This window comes from Coregonus clupeaformis, chromosome 17 (assembly GCF_020615455.1).
Source record: "Coregonus clupeaformis isolate EN_2021a chromosome 17, ASM2061545v1, whole genome shotgun sequence".
NCBI classification, from domain to species: Eukaryota; Metazoa; Chordata; class Actinopteri; order Salmoniformes; family Salmonidae; genus Coregonus; species Coregonus clupeaformis.
The window spans coordinates 8,996,169-9,015,535 of NC_059208.1; the positions used below are offsets into that span (position 1 = coordinate 8,996,169).

At 44.5% G+C, this 19,367-nt stretch overlaps 1 protein-coding gene across 1 annotated transcript in view; it reads left to right on the top strand.

The window, feature by feature from the left end:
• The window catches only part of LOC121586552 (ubiquitin-conjugating enzyme E2 E2), a 42,541-nt gene that overhangs the window by 18,946 nt on the left and 4,228 nt on the right, over positions 1-19,367 (top strand). The window contains exon 4 of the mRNA XM_041903316.1: positions 18,371-18,503. Within this exon, the coding sequence (XP_041759250.1) occupies positions 18,371-18,503 (133 nt within the window). The remainder of the gene's footprint in view (positions 1-18,370; positions 18,504-19,367) is intronic.

Below are 19,367 nucleotides of genomic sequence, written 5' to 3' on the forward strand. Positions count from 1 at the left end.
CCTCCTGTGTTTTCTGGTGCATGGTTTCCCCTGCTTTTACTAAGGACAGGACAGAGGGAGGAGAGGACAGGGGGAGGAGAGGACAGAGGGAGGAGAGGACAGAGGGAGGAGAGGACAGAGGGAGGAGAGGACAGAGGGAGGAGAGGACAGAGGGAGGAGAGGACAGAGGGAGGAGAGGACAGAGGGAGGAGAGGACAGAGGGAGGAGAGGACAGGACAGCGTTTTGATTAAAGTGCTTTGTGCTTTTTGTGGTCGGTTCGATTATAATCACTGTTTTCGATTTGAGTTCCGATTTTATTTTTTTAAAACATTAAATGCGCTATGCATTATGTGGGTTGAATGCTGTAACAACACAGAATAAAACAATTATTTAAAGTCCCATGATGGTAGTAACTGCCCATTACTGCTTACCACTTATGAACCTTAATTTATTCACATTACTTTACTTTAATAAAATATTTCAGTTGTTGTGTATATAACATTGTTTTATTTGATGACTTTATTATTTAATTCCAAGTCCTCATCTCTATAGAGCTGCTGCCTATGCTGTCTGACAAAATCACAATTTTAGTAGTTCTTCTAATTAAATAAGGCATACTTTTATGACTGCTGAATCCCAACTATCAATCACTTAGATAATGTATTTTCAGGTACAGATACCTTGCGAAGCAACTTCTTTATATCCCTCTAGATAGAGCATTCTTCTGTCTCTTCTCTCCGTGTTTGCCCGACACTACCTAGCGTAGCAGGCATAAAACAAACGCACCGGCGTGCAATGGCTTATGGTCATTGTAGTTAACTATCACGTTTTCTGCGCTAAACTATATAGAATTTTGTCCTGTTGGAAACTACCACTCCCAACTACATCACACAGTTCGGGTTTGATCTGATTTATCTCTAGAGAAACTACGCAATGAGCGCATTGAGCTCACTGAAAAACCCAGAAGGAAATGTAATTCAAATAATTGAACCAATGTTGGTCAATTAGTTTTAAAAAATAAAATAATAATAACTGACACTCATCATACATACCAAACAGTCATTTCAACTGCTCTCAGGTAGAAAGTGGTCTAAATGTAAAAATAGAACACTCACATACTGTATCAACATGATCAAGTGTCTGCTGTTTACAGTGACTTGTATTAAAAACTGTCAGTATAAGAATTGAATATGAAGTGTTTACTTGGCAAATGGTGAATGAGTGGAGTCTGTTATTGACTCCTGAGGACCGCTGCCTGTCAGCTTTTTCATATTAATTGAGTTAGGGCTAAAACAACAAACCAGCAGCAAGCCAAACAGGCAATCCCAGAGCCCACAGGGAGACTAAAAGTTCAAGCACTTAGTCGTTTTTAACGAGAGAAGAACGTCATTGTAAAAATGACTCCATCAGCCACCCAGAAAGGGAGAGAGAAAGCAAGAGAGCGAGAGAGAGAAAGGGAGATTAATTAAACAGTCAGGGAGGAGAGGGAGAGCGGTGACAGCATAGCATTCCCTCCCCCATATGCCCCCCTAGACACAACTACAACAACATAACCAACAAAAACGGGTCACAACTCCTGCAGCTCTGTCGCATGCTGGGTATGTACATAGTCAATGGTAGGCGCCGAGGGGACTCGTACGGTAGGTACACCTATAGCTCATCTCTTGGCAGTAGTACTGTAGACTACATTATCACTGACCTCAACCCAGGGTCTCTGAGTGTTCACTGTCAGCCCACTGACACCCCATCAGATCACAGCAAAATCACAGTCTACTTGAACAGAGCAATACTCAATCATGAGGTGACAAACCCAAAGGAACTGAATAATATTAAGAAATGCTATAATGGAAGGAAAGCAGTGTGGAAACTTACCAAAAAACTATTAGGCAACAACATATTCAATCCGTTTTAGACAACTTCCTGGACAAAACGTTTCACTGTAATAGTGAAGGTGTAAACTTGGCAGTAGAAAACCTAAACAGTATATTTGACCTCTCAGCTTCCCTATCAAATCTAAACACTTCAAGCAGACAACCTAAGAGAATTAACAACAATGACAAATGGTTTGATAAAGAATGCAAAAACCTAAGATAACCTGAGCCTACGCCTTCACCGTGGTGAAGCACTAAAACAATACAGAAAAACACTACGGAAAAAGAAGGAACAGCACGACAGAAATCAGCTCAATGTAATTGAAGAATCCATAGAATTGAACCACTTCTGGGAAAATTGGAACACACTACATTTACGTCATTTAGCAGACGCTCTTATCCAGAGCGACTTACAAATTGGTGCATTCACCTTATAGCCAGTGGGATAACCACTTTACAATGTGTATTTATTTTTATTTTTTTATTTTTTTTGGGGGGGGGGTTGGGGTAAGGGAGGGGTAGAAGGATTACTTTATCCTATCCCAGGTATTCCTTAAAGAGGTGGGGTTTCAAATGTCTCCGGAAGGTGGTGAGTGACTCCGCTGTCCTGGCGTCGTGAGGGAGCTTGTTCCACCATTGGGGTGCCAGAGCAGCGAACAGTTTTGACTGGGCTGAGCGGGAACTATGCTTCCGCAGAGGAAGGGGAGCCAGCAGGCCAGAGGTGGATGAACGCAATGCCCTCGTTTGGGTGTAGGGACTGATCAGAGCCTGAAGGTACGGAGGTGCCGTTCCCCTCACAGCTCCATAGGCAAGCACCATGGTCTTGCAACAGATGCGAGCTTCAACTGGAAGCCAGTGGAGTGTGCGGAGGAGGGGGGTGACGTGAGAGAACTTGGGAAGGTTGAACACCAGACGGGCTGCGGCATTCTGGATGAGTTGTAGGGGTTTAATGGCACAGGCAGGGAGCCCAGCCAACAGCGAGTTGCAGTAATCCAGACGGGGAGATGACAAGTGCCTGGATTAGGACCTGTGCCGCTTCCTGTGTAAGGCAGGGTCGTACTCTCCCAATGTTGTAGAGCATGAACCTACAGGATCGGGTCACCGCCTTGATGTTAGCGGAGAATGACAGGGTGTTGTCCAGGGTCACGCCAAGGCTCTTCGCACTCTGGGAGGAGGACACAACGGAGTTGTCAACCGTGATGGCGAGATCATGGAACAGGCAGTCCTTCCCCGGGAGGAAGAGCAGCTCCGTCTTGCCAAGGTTCAGCTTGAGGTGGTGATCCGTCATCCATACTGATATGTCTGCCAGACATGCAGAGATGCGATTCGCCACCTGGTTATCAGAAGGGGGAAAGGAGAAGATTAGTTGTGTGTCGTCAGCGTAGCAATGATAGGAGAGGCCATGTGAGGATATGACAGAGCCAAGTGACTTGGTGTATAGCGAGAATAGGAGAGGGCCTAGAACTGAGCCCTGGGGGACACCAGTGGTGAGAGCACGTGGTGCGGAGACAGCTTCTCGCCACGCCACTTGGTAGGAGCGACCGGTCAGGTAGGGACGCAATCCAAGAGTGAGCCGCGCCGGAGATGCCCAGCTCGGAGAGGGTGGAGAGGAGGATCTGATGGTTCACAGTATCAAAGGCAGCAGACAGGTCTAGAAGGACAAGAGCAGAGGAGAGAGAGTTAGCTTTAGCAGTGCGGAGAGCCTCCGTGACACAGAGAAGAGCAGTCTCAGTTGAATGACCAGTCTTGAAACCTGACTGGTTTGGATCAAGAAGGTCATTCTGAGAGAGATAGCAAGAGAGTTGGCTAAAGACGGCACGCTCAATAGTTTTGGAGAGAAAAGAAAGAAGGGATACTGGTCTGTAGTTGTTGACATCAGAGGGATCGAGTGTTGGTTTTTTGAGAAGGGGTGCAACTCTCGCTCTCTTGAAGACGGAAGGGACATAGCCAGCGGTCAAGGATGAGTTGATCAGCGAGGTGAGGTAGGGGAGAAGGTCACCGGAGATGGTCTGGAGAAGAGAGGAGGGGATAGGGTCAAGCGGGCAGGTTGTTGGGCGGCCTGCAGTCACAAGTCGCAAGATTTTATCTGGAGAGAGAGGGGAGAAAGAAGTCAAAGCATAGGGTTGGGCAGTGTGAGCAGGACCAGCAGTGTCATTTGACTTAACAAACGAGGATCGGATGTCGTCAACCTTCTTTTCAAAATGGTTGATGAAGTCATCACAGAGAGGGGGGAGGGGGTGGAGGTGGGAGGGGGGAGGGGTTCAGCAGGGAGGAGAATGTGGCAAAGAGCTTCCTAGGGTTAGAGGCAGATGCTTGGAATTTAGCGTGGTAGAAAGTGGCCTTAGCAGCAGAAACAGATGAAGAAAATGTAGAGAGGAGGGAGTGAAAAGATGCCAGGTCCGCAGGGAGTCTAGTTTTCTTCCATTTCCGCTCAGCTGCCCAGAGCTCTGTTCTGTGAGCTCGCAATGAGTCATCAAGCCACGGAGCTGGAGGGGAGGACCGAGCCGGCCGGGAGGATAGGGGACATAGAGAGTCAAAGGATGCAGAAAGGGAGGAGAGGAGGGTTGAGGAGGCAGAATCAGGAGATTGGAGGAGAAGGATTGAGCAGAGGGAAGAGATGATAGGATGGAAGAGGAGAGAGTAGCGGGAGAGAGAGAGCGAAGGTTGCGACGGCGCATTACCATCTGAGTAGGGGCAGAGTGAGTAGTGTTGGAGGAGAAGCGAGAGAGAAAAAGGATACAAAGTAGTGGTCGGAGACATGGAGGGGAGTTGCAGTGAGATTAGTAGAAGAACAGCATCTAGTAAAGATGAGGTCAAGCGTATTGCCTGCCTTGTGAGTAGGGGGGACGGTGAGAGGGTGAGGTCAAAAGAGGAGAGGAGTGGAAAGAAGGAGGCAGAGAGAAATGAGTCAAATGTAGACGTAGGGAGGTTGAAATCCCCCAGAACTGTGAGGGGTGAGCCATCCTCAGGAAAGGAACGTATCAAGGCGTCAAGCTCATTGATGAACTCTCCAAGGGAACCTGGAGGGCGATAGATGACAAGGATATTAAGCTTAAATGGGCTAGTGACTATGACAGCATGGAATTCAAATGAGGAGATAGACAGATGGGTTAGGGGAAAAATTGAGAATGTCCACTTGGGAGAGATGAGGATTCCTGTGCCACCACCCCGCTGACCAGATGCTCTCTGGGTATGCGAGAACACATGGTCAGACGAGGAGAGAGCAGTAGGAGTAGCAGTGTTTTCAGTGGTAATCCATGTTTCCGTCAGCGCCAAGAAGTCGAGGGACTGGAGGGTAGCATAGGCTGGGATGAAGTCTGCCTTGTTGGCAGCAGAACGGCAGTTCCAGAGGCTGCCTGAGACCTGGAACTCCAGGTGGGTGGTGCGTGCAGGGACCACCAGGTTAGAGAGGCAGCAGCCACGCGGTGTGAGGCATTTGTGTAGCCTGTGCAGAGAGGAAACAACAACACGAAGAGTTATCTATCCAAAACGGAGATGTATGGATAAACCACTTTTCCAATATATTTGGCTCTGTACCGAAGAACAAACAGCAAAAACATATTCATGATCAAATACAAATCTTAGAATCAACTATTTAAAGACTACCAGAACCCACTGAATTATCCAATTACACCACTGGATTCTCCAATTACATTGAATGAACTACAGGACAAAATACAAACCCTCCAACCCAAAAAGGCCTGTGGTGTTGATGGTATCCTAAATGAAATGATAAAATAAACAGACCACAAATTACAATTGGCTATACTTAAACTCTTTAATATCATCCTCAGCTCTGGCATCTTCCCCAATATTTGGAACCAAGGACTGATCACCCCAATCCACAAAAGTGGAGACAGATTTGACCCCAATAACTATTGTGGGATATGCGTCAACAGCAACCTTGGGAAAGTACTCTGCATAAACAGCAGACTCTTACATTTCCTCAGTGAAAACAATGTACTGAGCAAATGTCAAATTGGCTTTTTAACAAATTACCGTACGACAGACCACGTATTCACTCTGCACACCCTAATTGACAAACAAACAAACCAAAACAAAGGCAAAGTCTTCTCATGCTTTGTTGATTTCCATGAGGGTCTGCTATGCAAATTGATGGAAAGCGGTGTTTGGGGGGGGAAACATACAACATTATAAAATCCATGTACACAAACAACAAGTGTGTGGTTAACATTGGCAACAAACACACACATTTCTTTCCACAGGGCCGTGGGGACAGACTCGGATGCAGCTTGAGCCACACCCTCTTCAACATATATATTAACGAATTGGCGAGGACACTAGAACAGTCTGCAGCACCCGGCCTCACCCTACTAGATTCTGAAGTAAAATGTATACTGTTTGCTGATGATCTGGTGCTTCTGTCCCCAACCAAGGAGGGCCTACAGCAGCACCTATAACTTCTGCACAGATTCTGTCAGACCTGGGCCCTGACAGTAAATCTCAGTAAGACAAAAATAATGGTGTTCCAAAAAAGGTCCAGTTGCCAGGACCACAAATACAAGTTCCATCTAGACACCATTGCCCTAGAGCACACAAAAAACGATACATACCTCGGCCTAAACATCAGCGCCACAGGTAACTTCCACAAAGCTGTGAACGATCTGAGAGACAAGGCTAGAAGGGCTTTCTATGCCATCAAAAGGAACATAACATTCGACATACCAATTAGGATCTGGCAAAAAATACTTGAATCAGTTATAGAACCCATTGCCCTTTATAGTTGTGAGGTCTGGGGTCCGCTCACCAACCAAGAATTCACTAAATGGGACAAAAACCAAATTGAGACTGCATGCAGAATTCTGCAAAAGTATCCTCTGTGTACAACGTAAAACACCAAATAATGCATGCCGATACCATCTAATTATCAAAATCCAGAAAAGAGACGTTAAATTCTACAACCACCTAAAAGGAAGCGATTCCCAAACCTTCCATAACAAAGCCATCACCTACAGAGAGATTAACCTGGAGAAGAGCAAACTAGAATGCTATTTGGCCCTTAACAGAGAGTACACAGTGGCAGAATACCTGATCACTGTGACTGACCCAAAATTAAGGAAATCTTTGACAATGTACAGACTCAGTGAGCATAGCCTTGCTAGCGAGAGAGGCCGCCGTAGGCAGATCTGGCTCTCAAGAGAAGACAGGCTATGTGCACACTGCCCGCAAAATGAGGTGGAAACTGAGCTGCACTTCCTAACCTCCTGCCAAATAAATGACCATATTAGAGACACGTTTCCCTCAGATTCCACAGACCCACAAAGAATTCGAAAACAAATCCATCTTTTTTTGATAAACTCCCATATCTATTGGGTGAGATACCACAGTGTGCCATCACAGCAGAAAGATTTGTGACCTGTTGCCACAAGAAAAGGGCAACCAGTGAAGAACAAACACCATTGTAAATACAACCCATATTTACAGTGCATTCGGAAAGTATTCAGACCCCTTGACTTTTTCCAAATTGTGTTATGTTACAGCCTTATTCTAAAACGGATTACATTGTTTGTTTTTTCTCATCAATCTACACACAATACCCCATAATGACAAAACAAAAACAGGTTGTTTTTTTACTCAGTACTTTGTTGAAGCACCTTTGGCAGCGATTACAGCCTCAAGTCTTCTTGGGTATGACGCTACAAGCTTGGTTACATCTGTTAGATCCTCTCAAGCTCTGTCAGGTTGGATGGGGAGCGTCACTGCACAGCTATTTTCAGGTCTCTCCAGAGATGTTCGATCGTGTTCAGACTCAAGGACCACTCAAGGACATTCAGAGACTTGTCCCAAAGCCACTCCTGTGTTGTCTTGGCTGTGTGTTTAGGGTTGTTGTCCTGTTGCAAGGTGAACCTTTTTCATCAAGGATCTCTGTACTTTGATCTGTTCATCTTTCCCTCGATCCTGACTAGTCTCCCAGTCCCTGCCACTGAAAAACATCTGAATGGTGCCAGGTTTACTCCAGATGTGACGCTTGGCATTCAGGCCAAAGAGTTCAATCTTGGTTTCATCAGACCAGAGAATCTTGTTTCTCATGGTCTGAGAGTCCTTTAGGTGCCTTTTGGCAAACTCCAAGCAGGCTGTCATGTGCCTTTTACTGAGGAGTGGCTTCTGTCCATCGGGTTCTTGGTCACCTCCCTGAGCAAGGCCCTTCTCCCCCGATTGCTCAGTTTGGCCAGGCGGCCAGCTCTAGGAAGAGTCTTGGTGGTTTCAAACTTCTTCCATTTAAGAATGATGGAGGCCACTGTGTTCTTGGGGACCTTCAATGCTGCATAAATGTGTTGGTACCCTTCCCCAGCTCTGTGCCTCGGCACAATCCTGTCTCGGAGCTCTAAGGACAATTCCTTCGACCTCATGGCTTGGTTTTTGCTGTGACATGCACTGTCAACTGTGTGACCTTTTTATAGACAGTTGTGTGCCTTTCCAAATCATGTCCAATCAATTGAATTTACCACAGGTGGACTCCAATCAAGTTGTAGAAACATCTCAAGGATGATCAATGGAAACAGGATGCACCTGAACTCAATTTAGGGTCTCATAGCAAAGGGTCTGAATACTTATGTAAATAAGGTATTTCTGTTTTTATCTGTAATACATTTGCAAAATTTTCTAAAAATCTGTTTTTGCTTCGTCATTATGGGGTATTGTGTGTGTAGATTGATGAAACATTTTTATTTGATCCCTTTCAGAATAAGGCTGTATGTAACTTAACAAAATGTGGAAAAAGGGAAGGGGTCTGAATACTTTGCGAATGCACTGTATGTTTTATTCTTTTCCCTTTTGTACTTTAACTATTTGCACATCATTACAACACTGTATATAGACATAATATGACATTTGAAATGTCCATTCCTTTGGAACTTTTGTGAGTGTAATGTTTACTGTTTATTTTGTTTATTATCTATTTTACTTGCTTTGGCAATGTAAACATATGTTTCCCATGCTAATAAAGCCCATTGAATTGGAGGGAGGGAGGGAGAGCGGAAGAGAGAGAGATGAACGAATTAATTAATTAATTAATTACAGTCCCATCTGGTCCACAGAAGCTGAGAGGCCCAGGAATGAGCTCACACTGTGGATCTAATTATCCTCAATCTCAAAACTGAGAATCACAATAACCTCAGCTGATTGGAGGGCCTTTTTCCTCTTTGCTCTTCTCTTTTCACAGACACTCTACATGTCTTTATCTTCTCTCTCTCGCGCTCTTCATTCCCCTCTGTGCTCCTTCCCCCACACTCACACATTACAGAGCCTCATTTCACCATTATAATTTCTAATTCACCAATCTCCTTGCTTGCCTTTTTGTCTTTGTCTCTTCTGCCGTTAGACACAGCTGATTAAGCCTGGCTCTGATGAAGGAGTGTTATGTGACTGAGGTCACCAGTGTTGTTATGCGAGATCCTCATCATGTCTCTGTGTTGGGTGAGTGATTAGCCCCTCATTAACGGGCTGCCGGCAGTATCCTTTGGTAGTCCTTGGACACACACATCATCATCATTTTATTACCGACAGAGTCATATTTGGCTTATACTGCCTTCTTGTATAAGTGCGTGTATTGAGGAAGCGAGAATAGGTAGAGAAAGAAGGTAACATAGCACACTTAATAGTAGTCTAAAATAGTAGTCTAAAAATAGTAGTCCAAAAATATAGAGACATTTCTGTTGTGTCAACTAGTAGGCTTCTTCACTGGCTTTAACAGCCAATATCTCATCTGTCATCACAGTGATAAACACACAGCCAGACTAAAGCTGTCCTGGCTGGCCGTCTCTCGCTATATCTGCCTCTGTTGTTGTTAGAGCTGTACTCAACTAACCAGTTGTGAGGGGAGGTGGACAGAGGCGTGCTGTCTTCCGGCCGAACAACGCCAGCAACGTCCCTGTACTGTGTACATACCTGAGAATGTTATTGACATAATACATGGCTCGTGGGCCGGAGAGCAAGCTGGAGGGAATGCACAGTATGGACGGATCAAATCAATAAGAATTCTAATTGTCACATGCTTCATAAACAACAGGTGTAGACTAACAGTGAAATGCTTACTTATGGGTCCTTTCAAACAATGCAGAGTTAAAGATAAAATAGAAATAGTGACACAAGGAATAAATACACAGTGAATAATTAATAAAAATAACAACTGAAAATAACATGGCTATATACAGGGAGTACCAGTACAGAATCGACGTGATTTAAAATGATTGCGATAAAATGGCTGGGTCTGTTTTCTTAGTGAACCGAGTTCTTAAACTGTGGTTTTAGCAATAGTGCTCAGAGGGCCTGAATACACCCAGGTTACTTGTACTGTGGAAATGATAAACTTCACAGTATTACTCAGTCGTACTGTAGAAATAGACTTCACAGCATTACTCAGTCGTACTGTAGGAATAGACTTCACAGCATTACTCAGTCGTACTGTAGAAATAGACTTCACAGCATTACTCAGTCGTACTGTAGGAATAGACTTCACAGCATTACTCAGTCGTACTGTAGGAATAGACTTCACAGCATTACTCAGTCGTACTGTAGGAATAGACTTCACAGCATTACTCAGTCGTACTGTAGGAATAGACTTCACAGCATTACTCAGTCGTACTGTAGGAATAGACTTCACAGCATTACTCAGTCGTACTGTAGGAATAGACTTCACAGCATTACTCAGTCGTACTGTAGGAATAGACTTCACAGCATTCTCCAGATCACCCTGTAATGTGCTCCAGTCAGCAGACATAATGCCAGAGAATCTGTGGGAATGATGATGTACTTCTTATGGTTCAGGGCCTGTGTTCCAACCTACAGTATCCTTCCAGTTACTACTGGCAGCTCCAGCCTCTCATGCTGCTTTGCTTTCTAACATGAATAAAACCACTCATTTGAATGGGGAGCAATGTTTCAAGGTTCTGCCCTGTGTTTGTCAAAGTACTGTAGTTCTGCTTTGGTGAGTGTCTGGGCAGAGGTCACTTTTCCACCAGCTGCAGCTTTATTGACCCTATGGGATACATTCCTACCAGGACACACACACAGTGGAAACTGCCAGGATTCTCTCTAGTCTCTGGTCTATAGCTCATTCTCATGAGACCGTCCTCCTCCACAATGTAAATGGCTGATTCTTTGTCTTCTTGCCTGCCTAGGTTTAGCTTTCCAGCTGACGTGGCTGTAATAGGATTAAATGATTCTGTTGAATTCTTAATGTGCCCTTTATGCTGCTACACTTTCCCTTTAAACCCTAGTAACCCTTAATGGGTCTATCTCTCATTTTATCTATGGGATGTTTCAGGAGGAGCATTCTGTTTTAAGAGGAGCTAATGGATCAGTGTAAATCAGTGGTGGGCTACTCGTCAAAGCGCTCATCCTCTCCTTCACCTCCTCTCTGTCTCCTCTCCGAGGCATTGTTAATAAAAGTGCTAACACTTTACTTAAAGCTGACAGGTGTAATTCGTTTTTAAGCATTATGCATTGTAAGCATGTGCAAGTAATGTATGTCAAATGTGTGTGGCCTGGGCCCTCCAGGCACTGAGAGTCTGACTGGAACTGCTGCTCATGTGTGTGTAAACTGTAAACAGTGAACTGTTGGCACCCGGACAAATGGCTTCCAATGCAAACACTGGCCAGGGTAGGATTTCATTACAATTCTGGCACGGAGTCAGTGCAGACACTCACGCCCGTGGCCTTGCTCCCCTCAGAAAGACAGGATATCAGCTTCCTGCTAGGGCTTTGATTTCATTTCAGGTGTCTGTCCTCCTCCCCTCCTGCTCTCACAGCTAGCACTGAGAGGGAGAACAGAGGAAAGGTGGAGAATCTCTGATCAGGGTCTTCGAACCCTGTCAATTCAGGGACCAGCAGCCATTTCACATTAGCTTTGTTAGTAGAGCATGGCGCTTGTAACGCCAGGGTAGTGGGTTCGATTCCCGGGACGATCCATATGTAAAATGTATGCACGCATGACTGTAAGTCGCTTTGGATAAAAGCGTCTGGTAAATGGCATATATGATTATCTATTTGTTTATTTATTTGGCTAGAAAGGGCCGGTAGTCAGAAGCTAAGTCCTTGTAGACTAATTAGTGAGAGGTAACAAGCTCCTCTGGAAATTCTCACAACCGCTGAGTCTGCAGGTCTGGCTTCCTGATCTTGTGCTACCATCTCTCCCCCCTCCACACACAGCACACGGACTAACACACACACACACACACACACACATTGCTTTGTGTGAACAGTGTAGAGATAAGATAAGAGAGAAACGCCACCCTCTCTCCTTGGGATCTGTGAACAACCAGAGGGGCCAGTTCTTGCATATTATTAATTTGCTTCATGCACTCTCATTTCTTTTGACTTGCCTGGCTGTATCACTACTTGAGGGCTGCAGTTAAAACCCCCTAGAGTCGATTGACAGAATCGAATTAACATAATAATACAAAAATCTGTTTAAGATAGAGATACCTGTTTTTTTGTAAGGGCTCAATCCACCGCATCCGCCTACAGTGCTGTTTGTGCATCCGCCTACAGTGCTGTTTGTTAGACCAGGAGACATCCCGAAAATCTGAAAAAAATGTCTGTAGCGTCCAAACGGGCGTCTGAACGTCTAAAGTCTGTATCGCCGATGTGCCAACATCTTCCTGTAGTGTCCGAACAGTTTGGGCTACAAACTAATCTGATCCCACTATGGACAGGGGAGACTCTCACGAACGTGATGGTGTTGTCCGTTTTGCTCTATGACCCCCACAAGTGTCACGGGACTCATCTGAAGGTAACCCGGTACCGGGAAAAAAAAGTATGGAAGTATCTTATATGATATAGGACAGACACTTCAAAAACGTATTCCTTATGATTTATTTTTTGAATGTCTATAGCAGTAAAGGCCAATTTTGTATTTAAAAAAAATATGTGAATACCTACAGGGGTGTGGAGCCAATAGAGAGTGTATAATACTCTACATTCAAGCTATTTGATGTCCTCCTCAGATCAGTGTGTCTGTCTCCACACGTCCGCTCAGCTCTAAACCCTAGTGACCCTGATCCACCCTGTCTGCCCCTCTCAGCCTCTAACTCATCCTCACACTCTATAGTTAAGGAGGTCAGACACAGCTGTGCTCCAGTTGATCTCTCTTCCTTTCAGACTGTGTGCATGCTTGCGTGCGCGCACCTTGACATCATCTCCTGCTCTCCTCTCTCTCTCTCGTCTCTCTGTCTTCCTCTGACTCCCGCTCTCCTCCAGTCTGTTTTATTGCTCACTGTTAGTGTTTTAACACCTACACAAGTCATGTTAATGAATTACCCGTTCTGTGCAGTAATGCAAACATGAGGTTATCATCACTCAAGTGATCACTGGGGAAGGGGAAGCTTGGGGAGGAGGGTAATAACCTGGACTGGGAGCGTCTTGTCTATTTATTTACAGAGCAGTAAAATATTGTAGTTATAGTGATAACAGGCTACTGTAGCTAGGAGAGAGAGCGAGAGAGCGAGAGAGCGAGAGAGCGAGAGAGAGAGAGAGAGAGAGAGAGAGCGAGAGAGAGAGAGAGAGAGAGAGAGAGAGAGAGAGAGAGAGAGAGAGAGAGAGAGAGAGAGAGAGAGAGAGAGAGAGAGAGAGAGAGAGAGAGAGAGAGAGAGAGAGAGAGAGAGAGAGAGAGAGAGAGAGAGAGAGAGAGAGAGAGAGAGAGAGAGAGAGAGAGAGAGAGAGAGAGAGAGAGAGAGAGAGAGAGCGAGAGAGCGAGAGAGCGAGAGAGAGAGAGAGCGAGAGAGAGAGAGAGAGAGAGAGAGAGAGAGAGAGAGAGAGAGAGAGAGAGAGAGAGAGAGAGAGAGAGAGAGAGAGAGAGAGAGAGAGAGAGAGAGAGAGAGAGAGAGATTTAAAGGCAATGTTCCCACGTTTGCAAAGACCACATTTATAGTAAACCCTGCATATGTCGGCTCAATGGGAGATTACCTTTAAATGTCTAGATCTTGTCATACCAAATAATTCACAAAGCAAAATAGTTTATTTTATCCCATTCTGATGATTGAAGTTGATAATATTCTCACTTTATATGGGGGTAAGCATGGGTGGGTGGGATGTAGGCCTAATGCATTGCATGCTGTCTAGCTGATACTATCAGCAATATGTAACTAATAAAGTTGTCACATGATTTCCACAATTGGAAGTTATGAACCAAATTACTAAACCATTGATGCATGACTGATAGCAATTCAGTATGTATTCCAATCACTGAACGCACACGTACACACACATTTTCTAGGGATGGGTTGGTAGGCGATAGGGCCCAAGACAATGGGGACACAATTGGTTTACCGCTCATTGAAAGGTCAGAGGGCATTGGATCTCTTTCTTTCTCCCTACTCTCTCTCTCTCGCCCCACTCCTATCCCCTTTCTATCTCCCTCTTCCCAGCCTGCATGTTGCTCCTGATGAAACTGTGCATTGTGAGCAATTAGATGGCCAAACGAGGACATACAAAGACCAGTAACAAGCAGACACAGGCCTTTTAGCTGGAAGGAACAAAAGACTGAAAATAGCTTTTCTGTCAAAGGGATTTGGGTATTTTATCATCTTTCTGAGCCTTTAACAGTCACCTCAAGCTGATGCTTTATAATGAAGGAGACTCGATGACGGTGTTGCTGATTGTTCACGATAACAATCCTCAGTGTGTGTGGTTGCGTGCGTGATTGGTTACTTATGGTCCTCAGGAACTTCCTAGACCTGCTCTAACTGAAGCATCATGAAGGCGTTTATGACAGCAATAAAAAACGATGTAACCAATTCACGTTGACCAGTCAATAATAACCACCTTGGTGGTTCTCTCTTTGATGATGATTGACATCACAGAGATCGATGTAGAAACATGGAATCGGACTAATGTTATTCCAATCTGAATGGACATTTTAATAGGTTAAAGCAGGTCAAAGGTCATATAGCGACCACAGGGATGATTGTGGTTGAATCACAACTGGTCAGGTCACGGTTAATATTAAGGTTAATCTCCATTAATCAATGTGTTAGTGAAACAAGGTGAGAGCAAAGGAGAGGAGAGTGGGGGGAGGGGAGGGGAGAGTGGGGGAGGGGAGAGTGATAACTGACATGTGTAGGGATTGGGTTTGCAATGTGTCTCTGTGCTGAGGTAGCTAGCTGGTACAATATCATCTATCCATAGGCAGTATAATCCAGTTAGCCCATAATCTGGAATGGGAGGGATTAGCTTTCCATGGAGTATAAGTAATACTGCTGTTCTGTCTCTCTCTCTGTCTCTCTGTCTCTCTGTCTGTCTGTGTGTGAGAGAGTTATGCAGGGTCAGCACTCAGGATATGCTCCTTAGTGATTTGTTGTTCCCTAGTGATTTGTTGCCATCCATGCAGTACCCTTGAGCATAAAAACACACAACACTTCACTTATATAATAAGTCACTCCATGAATAGCAGTGGCGAACCGTGACTATAAGACGTAGGCCTTCAGAGGGACAAAAAATCTTCCAATACGTTGTATCAAACTAAAAAATCAAGAAAATACAGAAAACATAGCATCACTTAATAATAATATGCCATTTAGCAGACGCTTTTATCCAAAGCGACTTACAGTCATGTGTGCATACATTTTTACGTATGGGTGGTCCAGGGGATCGAACCCACTACCCTGGCGTTACAAGCGCCATGCTCTACCAATTGAGCTACAGAGGACCACATGCGCCCGACATCATATCTTCTGTAGTCTGACCGTTCTAGTGAAGGAGGAGCAATGCTTTTTGATGACATTACAAATTATTCAAACAGGCCTGGCCGCGCTTCGGCCTGCCACACACACACAGACAGAACCGGCATGGACACAACATGTGACACACAGCATAAACTAATGCGACCAGCAAAACAAAAAACACACTGTTTACACAACCTATAATAGCCTATAACAACAACCGACAGGCTCATGGCGCTGAAAGGACTGAGACCGTAATACCTGTGCACTCGATAGCGCTGAAGGAGAGCCAGTTTTGTTCAAACACATAAACACGGCTCATTTTTATCACGTTCATCACACTAACTGGTGATCTAAAGTTTAAATGCAACAATGTTTTACAGTCATTCTTTTCAAAGAGATAGCTAACAGCAAGGGAGCTGCAACAAAAAACAGTGTCACTCACCAGATGATGATAATTTGTAATTGAGAAGGCCTAGACAACACTTTTTTTTTTTTAAACAGTACCACCTATTGCAAGTCAAAAATGTGATTGGTTCATTCTTCTGTCACTCCAAAATTCTGCTCTAATACAGTTGAATGGCAGATGCCGTCTATCCAGCTTCTGAAGGCCTAGCCAATGGCTGGCTGAGCTTGCTAGATTTTTCTAACCAGAGACCACAAAATAAAATCCTGATTGGATATGTTTTTCTCTTTAGTATTAACCCTTCTCTTTCCAACACAAACTGAAGAGATGAAATCAGAAGATCATTCAAATTATTGTAAAGAGGAAATGAAATAGAAATTAAAACTACATTTTTATAACTCCTTAGGCCTTCTCTGACTAGTAGGAAGTGTACTAGTGTGAGATATAGCTGAAGCTACTTTTAGATATGGGCATATATCCAATGAGCACACATCTCTTCTAAGTGCTAGGTTTGTGAGAACTGGAGTACAGCTGGTATACAGCTCACCATGCCTTCTGCTGCCTCTCACTCACTCTCTCACACTTTCTCTCTTCTCTTTCTACATTCCCCTCCCTCTCTCCCTCCTTACTCTTCCTCTGTGTGTGTGTGTGTGTGTGTGTGCAACAGGAGAGGTAGTGGTGTCAGGGATATCCTCTTGTCATACAATACTTCGCTCTGACTGTCTGGGACATTTCCTCTATACACACTGCTGCCAGCGTCTGTCTGGGATATCTCCTCTATCCACACTGCTACCAGCGTCTTACTGAGCTCATCTCTGTAGTGAGGAAGCAGGCAGTGTCCAATCTCAGCAGCCGTCTGTGATAGTTCCTGTTTTTTTGTGTGTGATGCCCAGCTGCCGCCTGAGTAAAAATAGTTTTCAGGAACAGCCGTGGGAGATGAGGGAGGATGGGTGAGGGACGAAGAGTCGGATGGGGGGGAGACAGGCTGTGTGATGGTGTGGGGGAGAGAGGGGCAGGGGGAGAAGGTAGGGAGGAGTGAGGGATGAGGAATCTCTGGCAGAGGGAGTTGATAAACAGAGAGGGAAATGACTGTCTTTATGACACTAATATTACATCATCAACCATCTCCGATGTCAGTGAAGCCTGTTTCTCCACCATTATGCTTAATGCTTTTATGTGTGTGTTATGCTTTTACTTCCCACTATGGTGATAGAGTGAAGACAGGTCATAAAAACATTGATAGAGTACAGTAGTTATTTATGCTACTGGATAGGGAAACCAGTGGTTCCACAAGCCTGGGTTATAAATTGGTGTCGCTGGTGGTGCTCTAAACATACCCAGATGTTGTCTGTAGCTTATAGACTTACTGTGGGAAGAGAGGGGAGAAAATCACTATTTTGGCCAACCATAAGAGGACTAGTAGAGTGCTATGTGGAACGTCTGTCTCAACCACCCATAGCACTGGGTTGATTTGACCCACAAACATAGATCTTACCTGAACCACTAAGTAATGTTGTGCAACAACTGCCTAGAGCGTGACCACGACCAGAACTATTTACTACTGCCAAGCTGTCTGTCTCCTGGAGCCACACCCTCATTCTTCTCTCTCTCGCGCACCCTCCTCCCTCCCTCAGACTATTTACAGTATATGAACCAGAATGTGTCATCTCTGGCAAAGAGAGAATTCTCTTTTCTAAGCTTGTTTCCCACAATTCCTCACTGTGTCCAAACAGAGCTAGACAGAAAATACAGAGGCCTACCTCTTTACTACAGGCTACAGTTTCACATGAATGGCTTTAGTGATACACTCACTCGCATTGCATTAATGCCTCCCCTCTCGCTCTCTTTCTACTGCTTTGCCCCTCTCTCTCCCCATCTCTCCCTTTCCCTCTCTCTCTTTCAGCCGCTCCCTGTCTTCTTTAATCCCATTCTCTCTCTCTCTTTCACTCTGCCTCTTTCTCTCTCTCTAAGTGATGAAAGTAAGAGTGCTATAAGAAAACAGAGCGGTGTGCCTGGCCTTATTCCATTGGTGAAATAGGATTCGATTATTTGTCCTCTCCACTGTGTGTAGTAGGAGGCAACGTAACAATGAGGCTCGGCCGCAGCCAGCTGCTCTCTAGTCTACACTGTAGTTCTCATGTACTACAGGGAGAGCAATCTGCCACTGTGTGTGTGTGTGTGTGTGTGTGTGTGTGTGTGAATAGATAACTGCCTACAGATGCCATAGGCATATCTGGTAATAAGGAGTTATACAGAATAGATTGGATGGTTGATAATAAGAGAGAGATGCTTCAGGCTTCTTCTCTCTCTTTATCTTTCACAACACACAAACACACACTGCTGAATCAGGAATTGAGTTACAGAATTAAAATGTAATTTCCTGCTTTCTAAATACATTCTGTATATTGAATTTCTTTCTTCTGTGCCCTTGCAGTGCGGGTCCAAAAGGAGACAACATCTATGAGTGGAGATCTACCATCCTGGGACCACCAGGCTCTGTGTACGAGGGAGGGGTCTTTTTCCTAGATATCGCCTTCACACCAGACTACCCCTTCAAACCACCCAAGGTACACACATATGCATGCTCAGACACACGCGCGCACGCACACACACACACTGTGTATGCATGCTAGACTAGTGCTTGCTCAGGAGCCCATGTTGACTGATTCTGTTTATTTGTATTTTTGATTTGGGCCTTGGGTTAGGCTTTTAGGGCGTGAAATACTAAACATCTGCTTGGCACCGGCTATTTTAGAGACAAATGTTTACAAGTGTATCAATGGCTCCTCTGAAACACAAATAGACAAGTACATCTTTATTATTAGCGCATATTTAAGGAAGTTTCCCATGTGTTCCGTTTAAAAATATATATAAATAATGAACACTGGGATATTCTGAAAAGATATCTGGCTTGAGAGCTGGAAGGTTTTGAAATAACTTTGGACTAGGAGCATATTGAGCAACAAAACATCGATTTGAATAGAAGAAAATAACAACCTACTGAGAGAGAAGCTGGTGAATAAAGTCCCTGGGCTCTGTTCACTGGCGTACCGGACACCCCTGCAAGGTGGGGGGGCCCACGAGCTCTGGGGTCCCATGTGCCGGTCATCAATGTCTATTATTTTTTAATTGAATAAATCATTTGGACAGTAACCCTCCAAAAAGTCATTCATAATCCTTTTGAATTTCCACATGTACTAAGCAGCTAAGTGTTTATTGGACTTCAGGAATGTGACAGAAAAAGTGAAAGAAAAAAAATATATACTGATTGAAAGTATGAGGGGATATCAGTGAACAAATGCCATGGTCAAGGCTACGACGGTGCCAGTGCAATGAGTGGAGTTTACTCAGGTGTTCAAAAGCGCATATCAGACTGAGAGCCTAATGCTTCTTAGGTAGTTCTTTATGAGTTTTAGTTTAGAAAACAATCT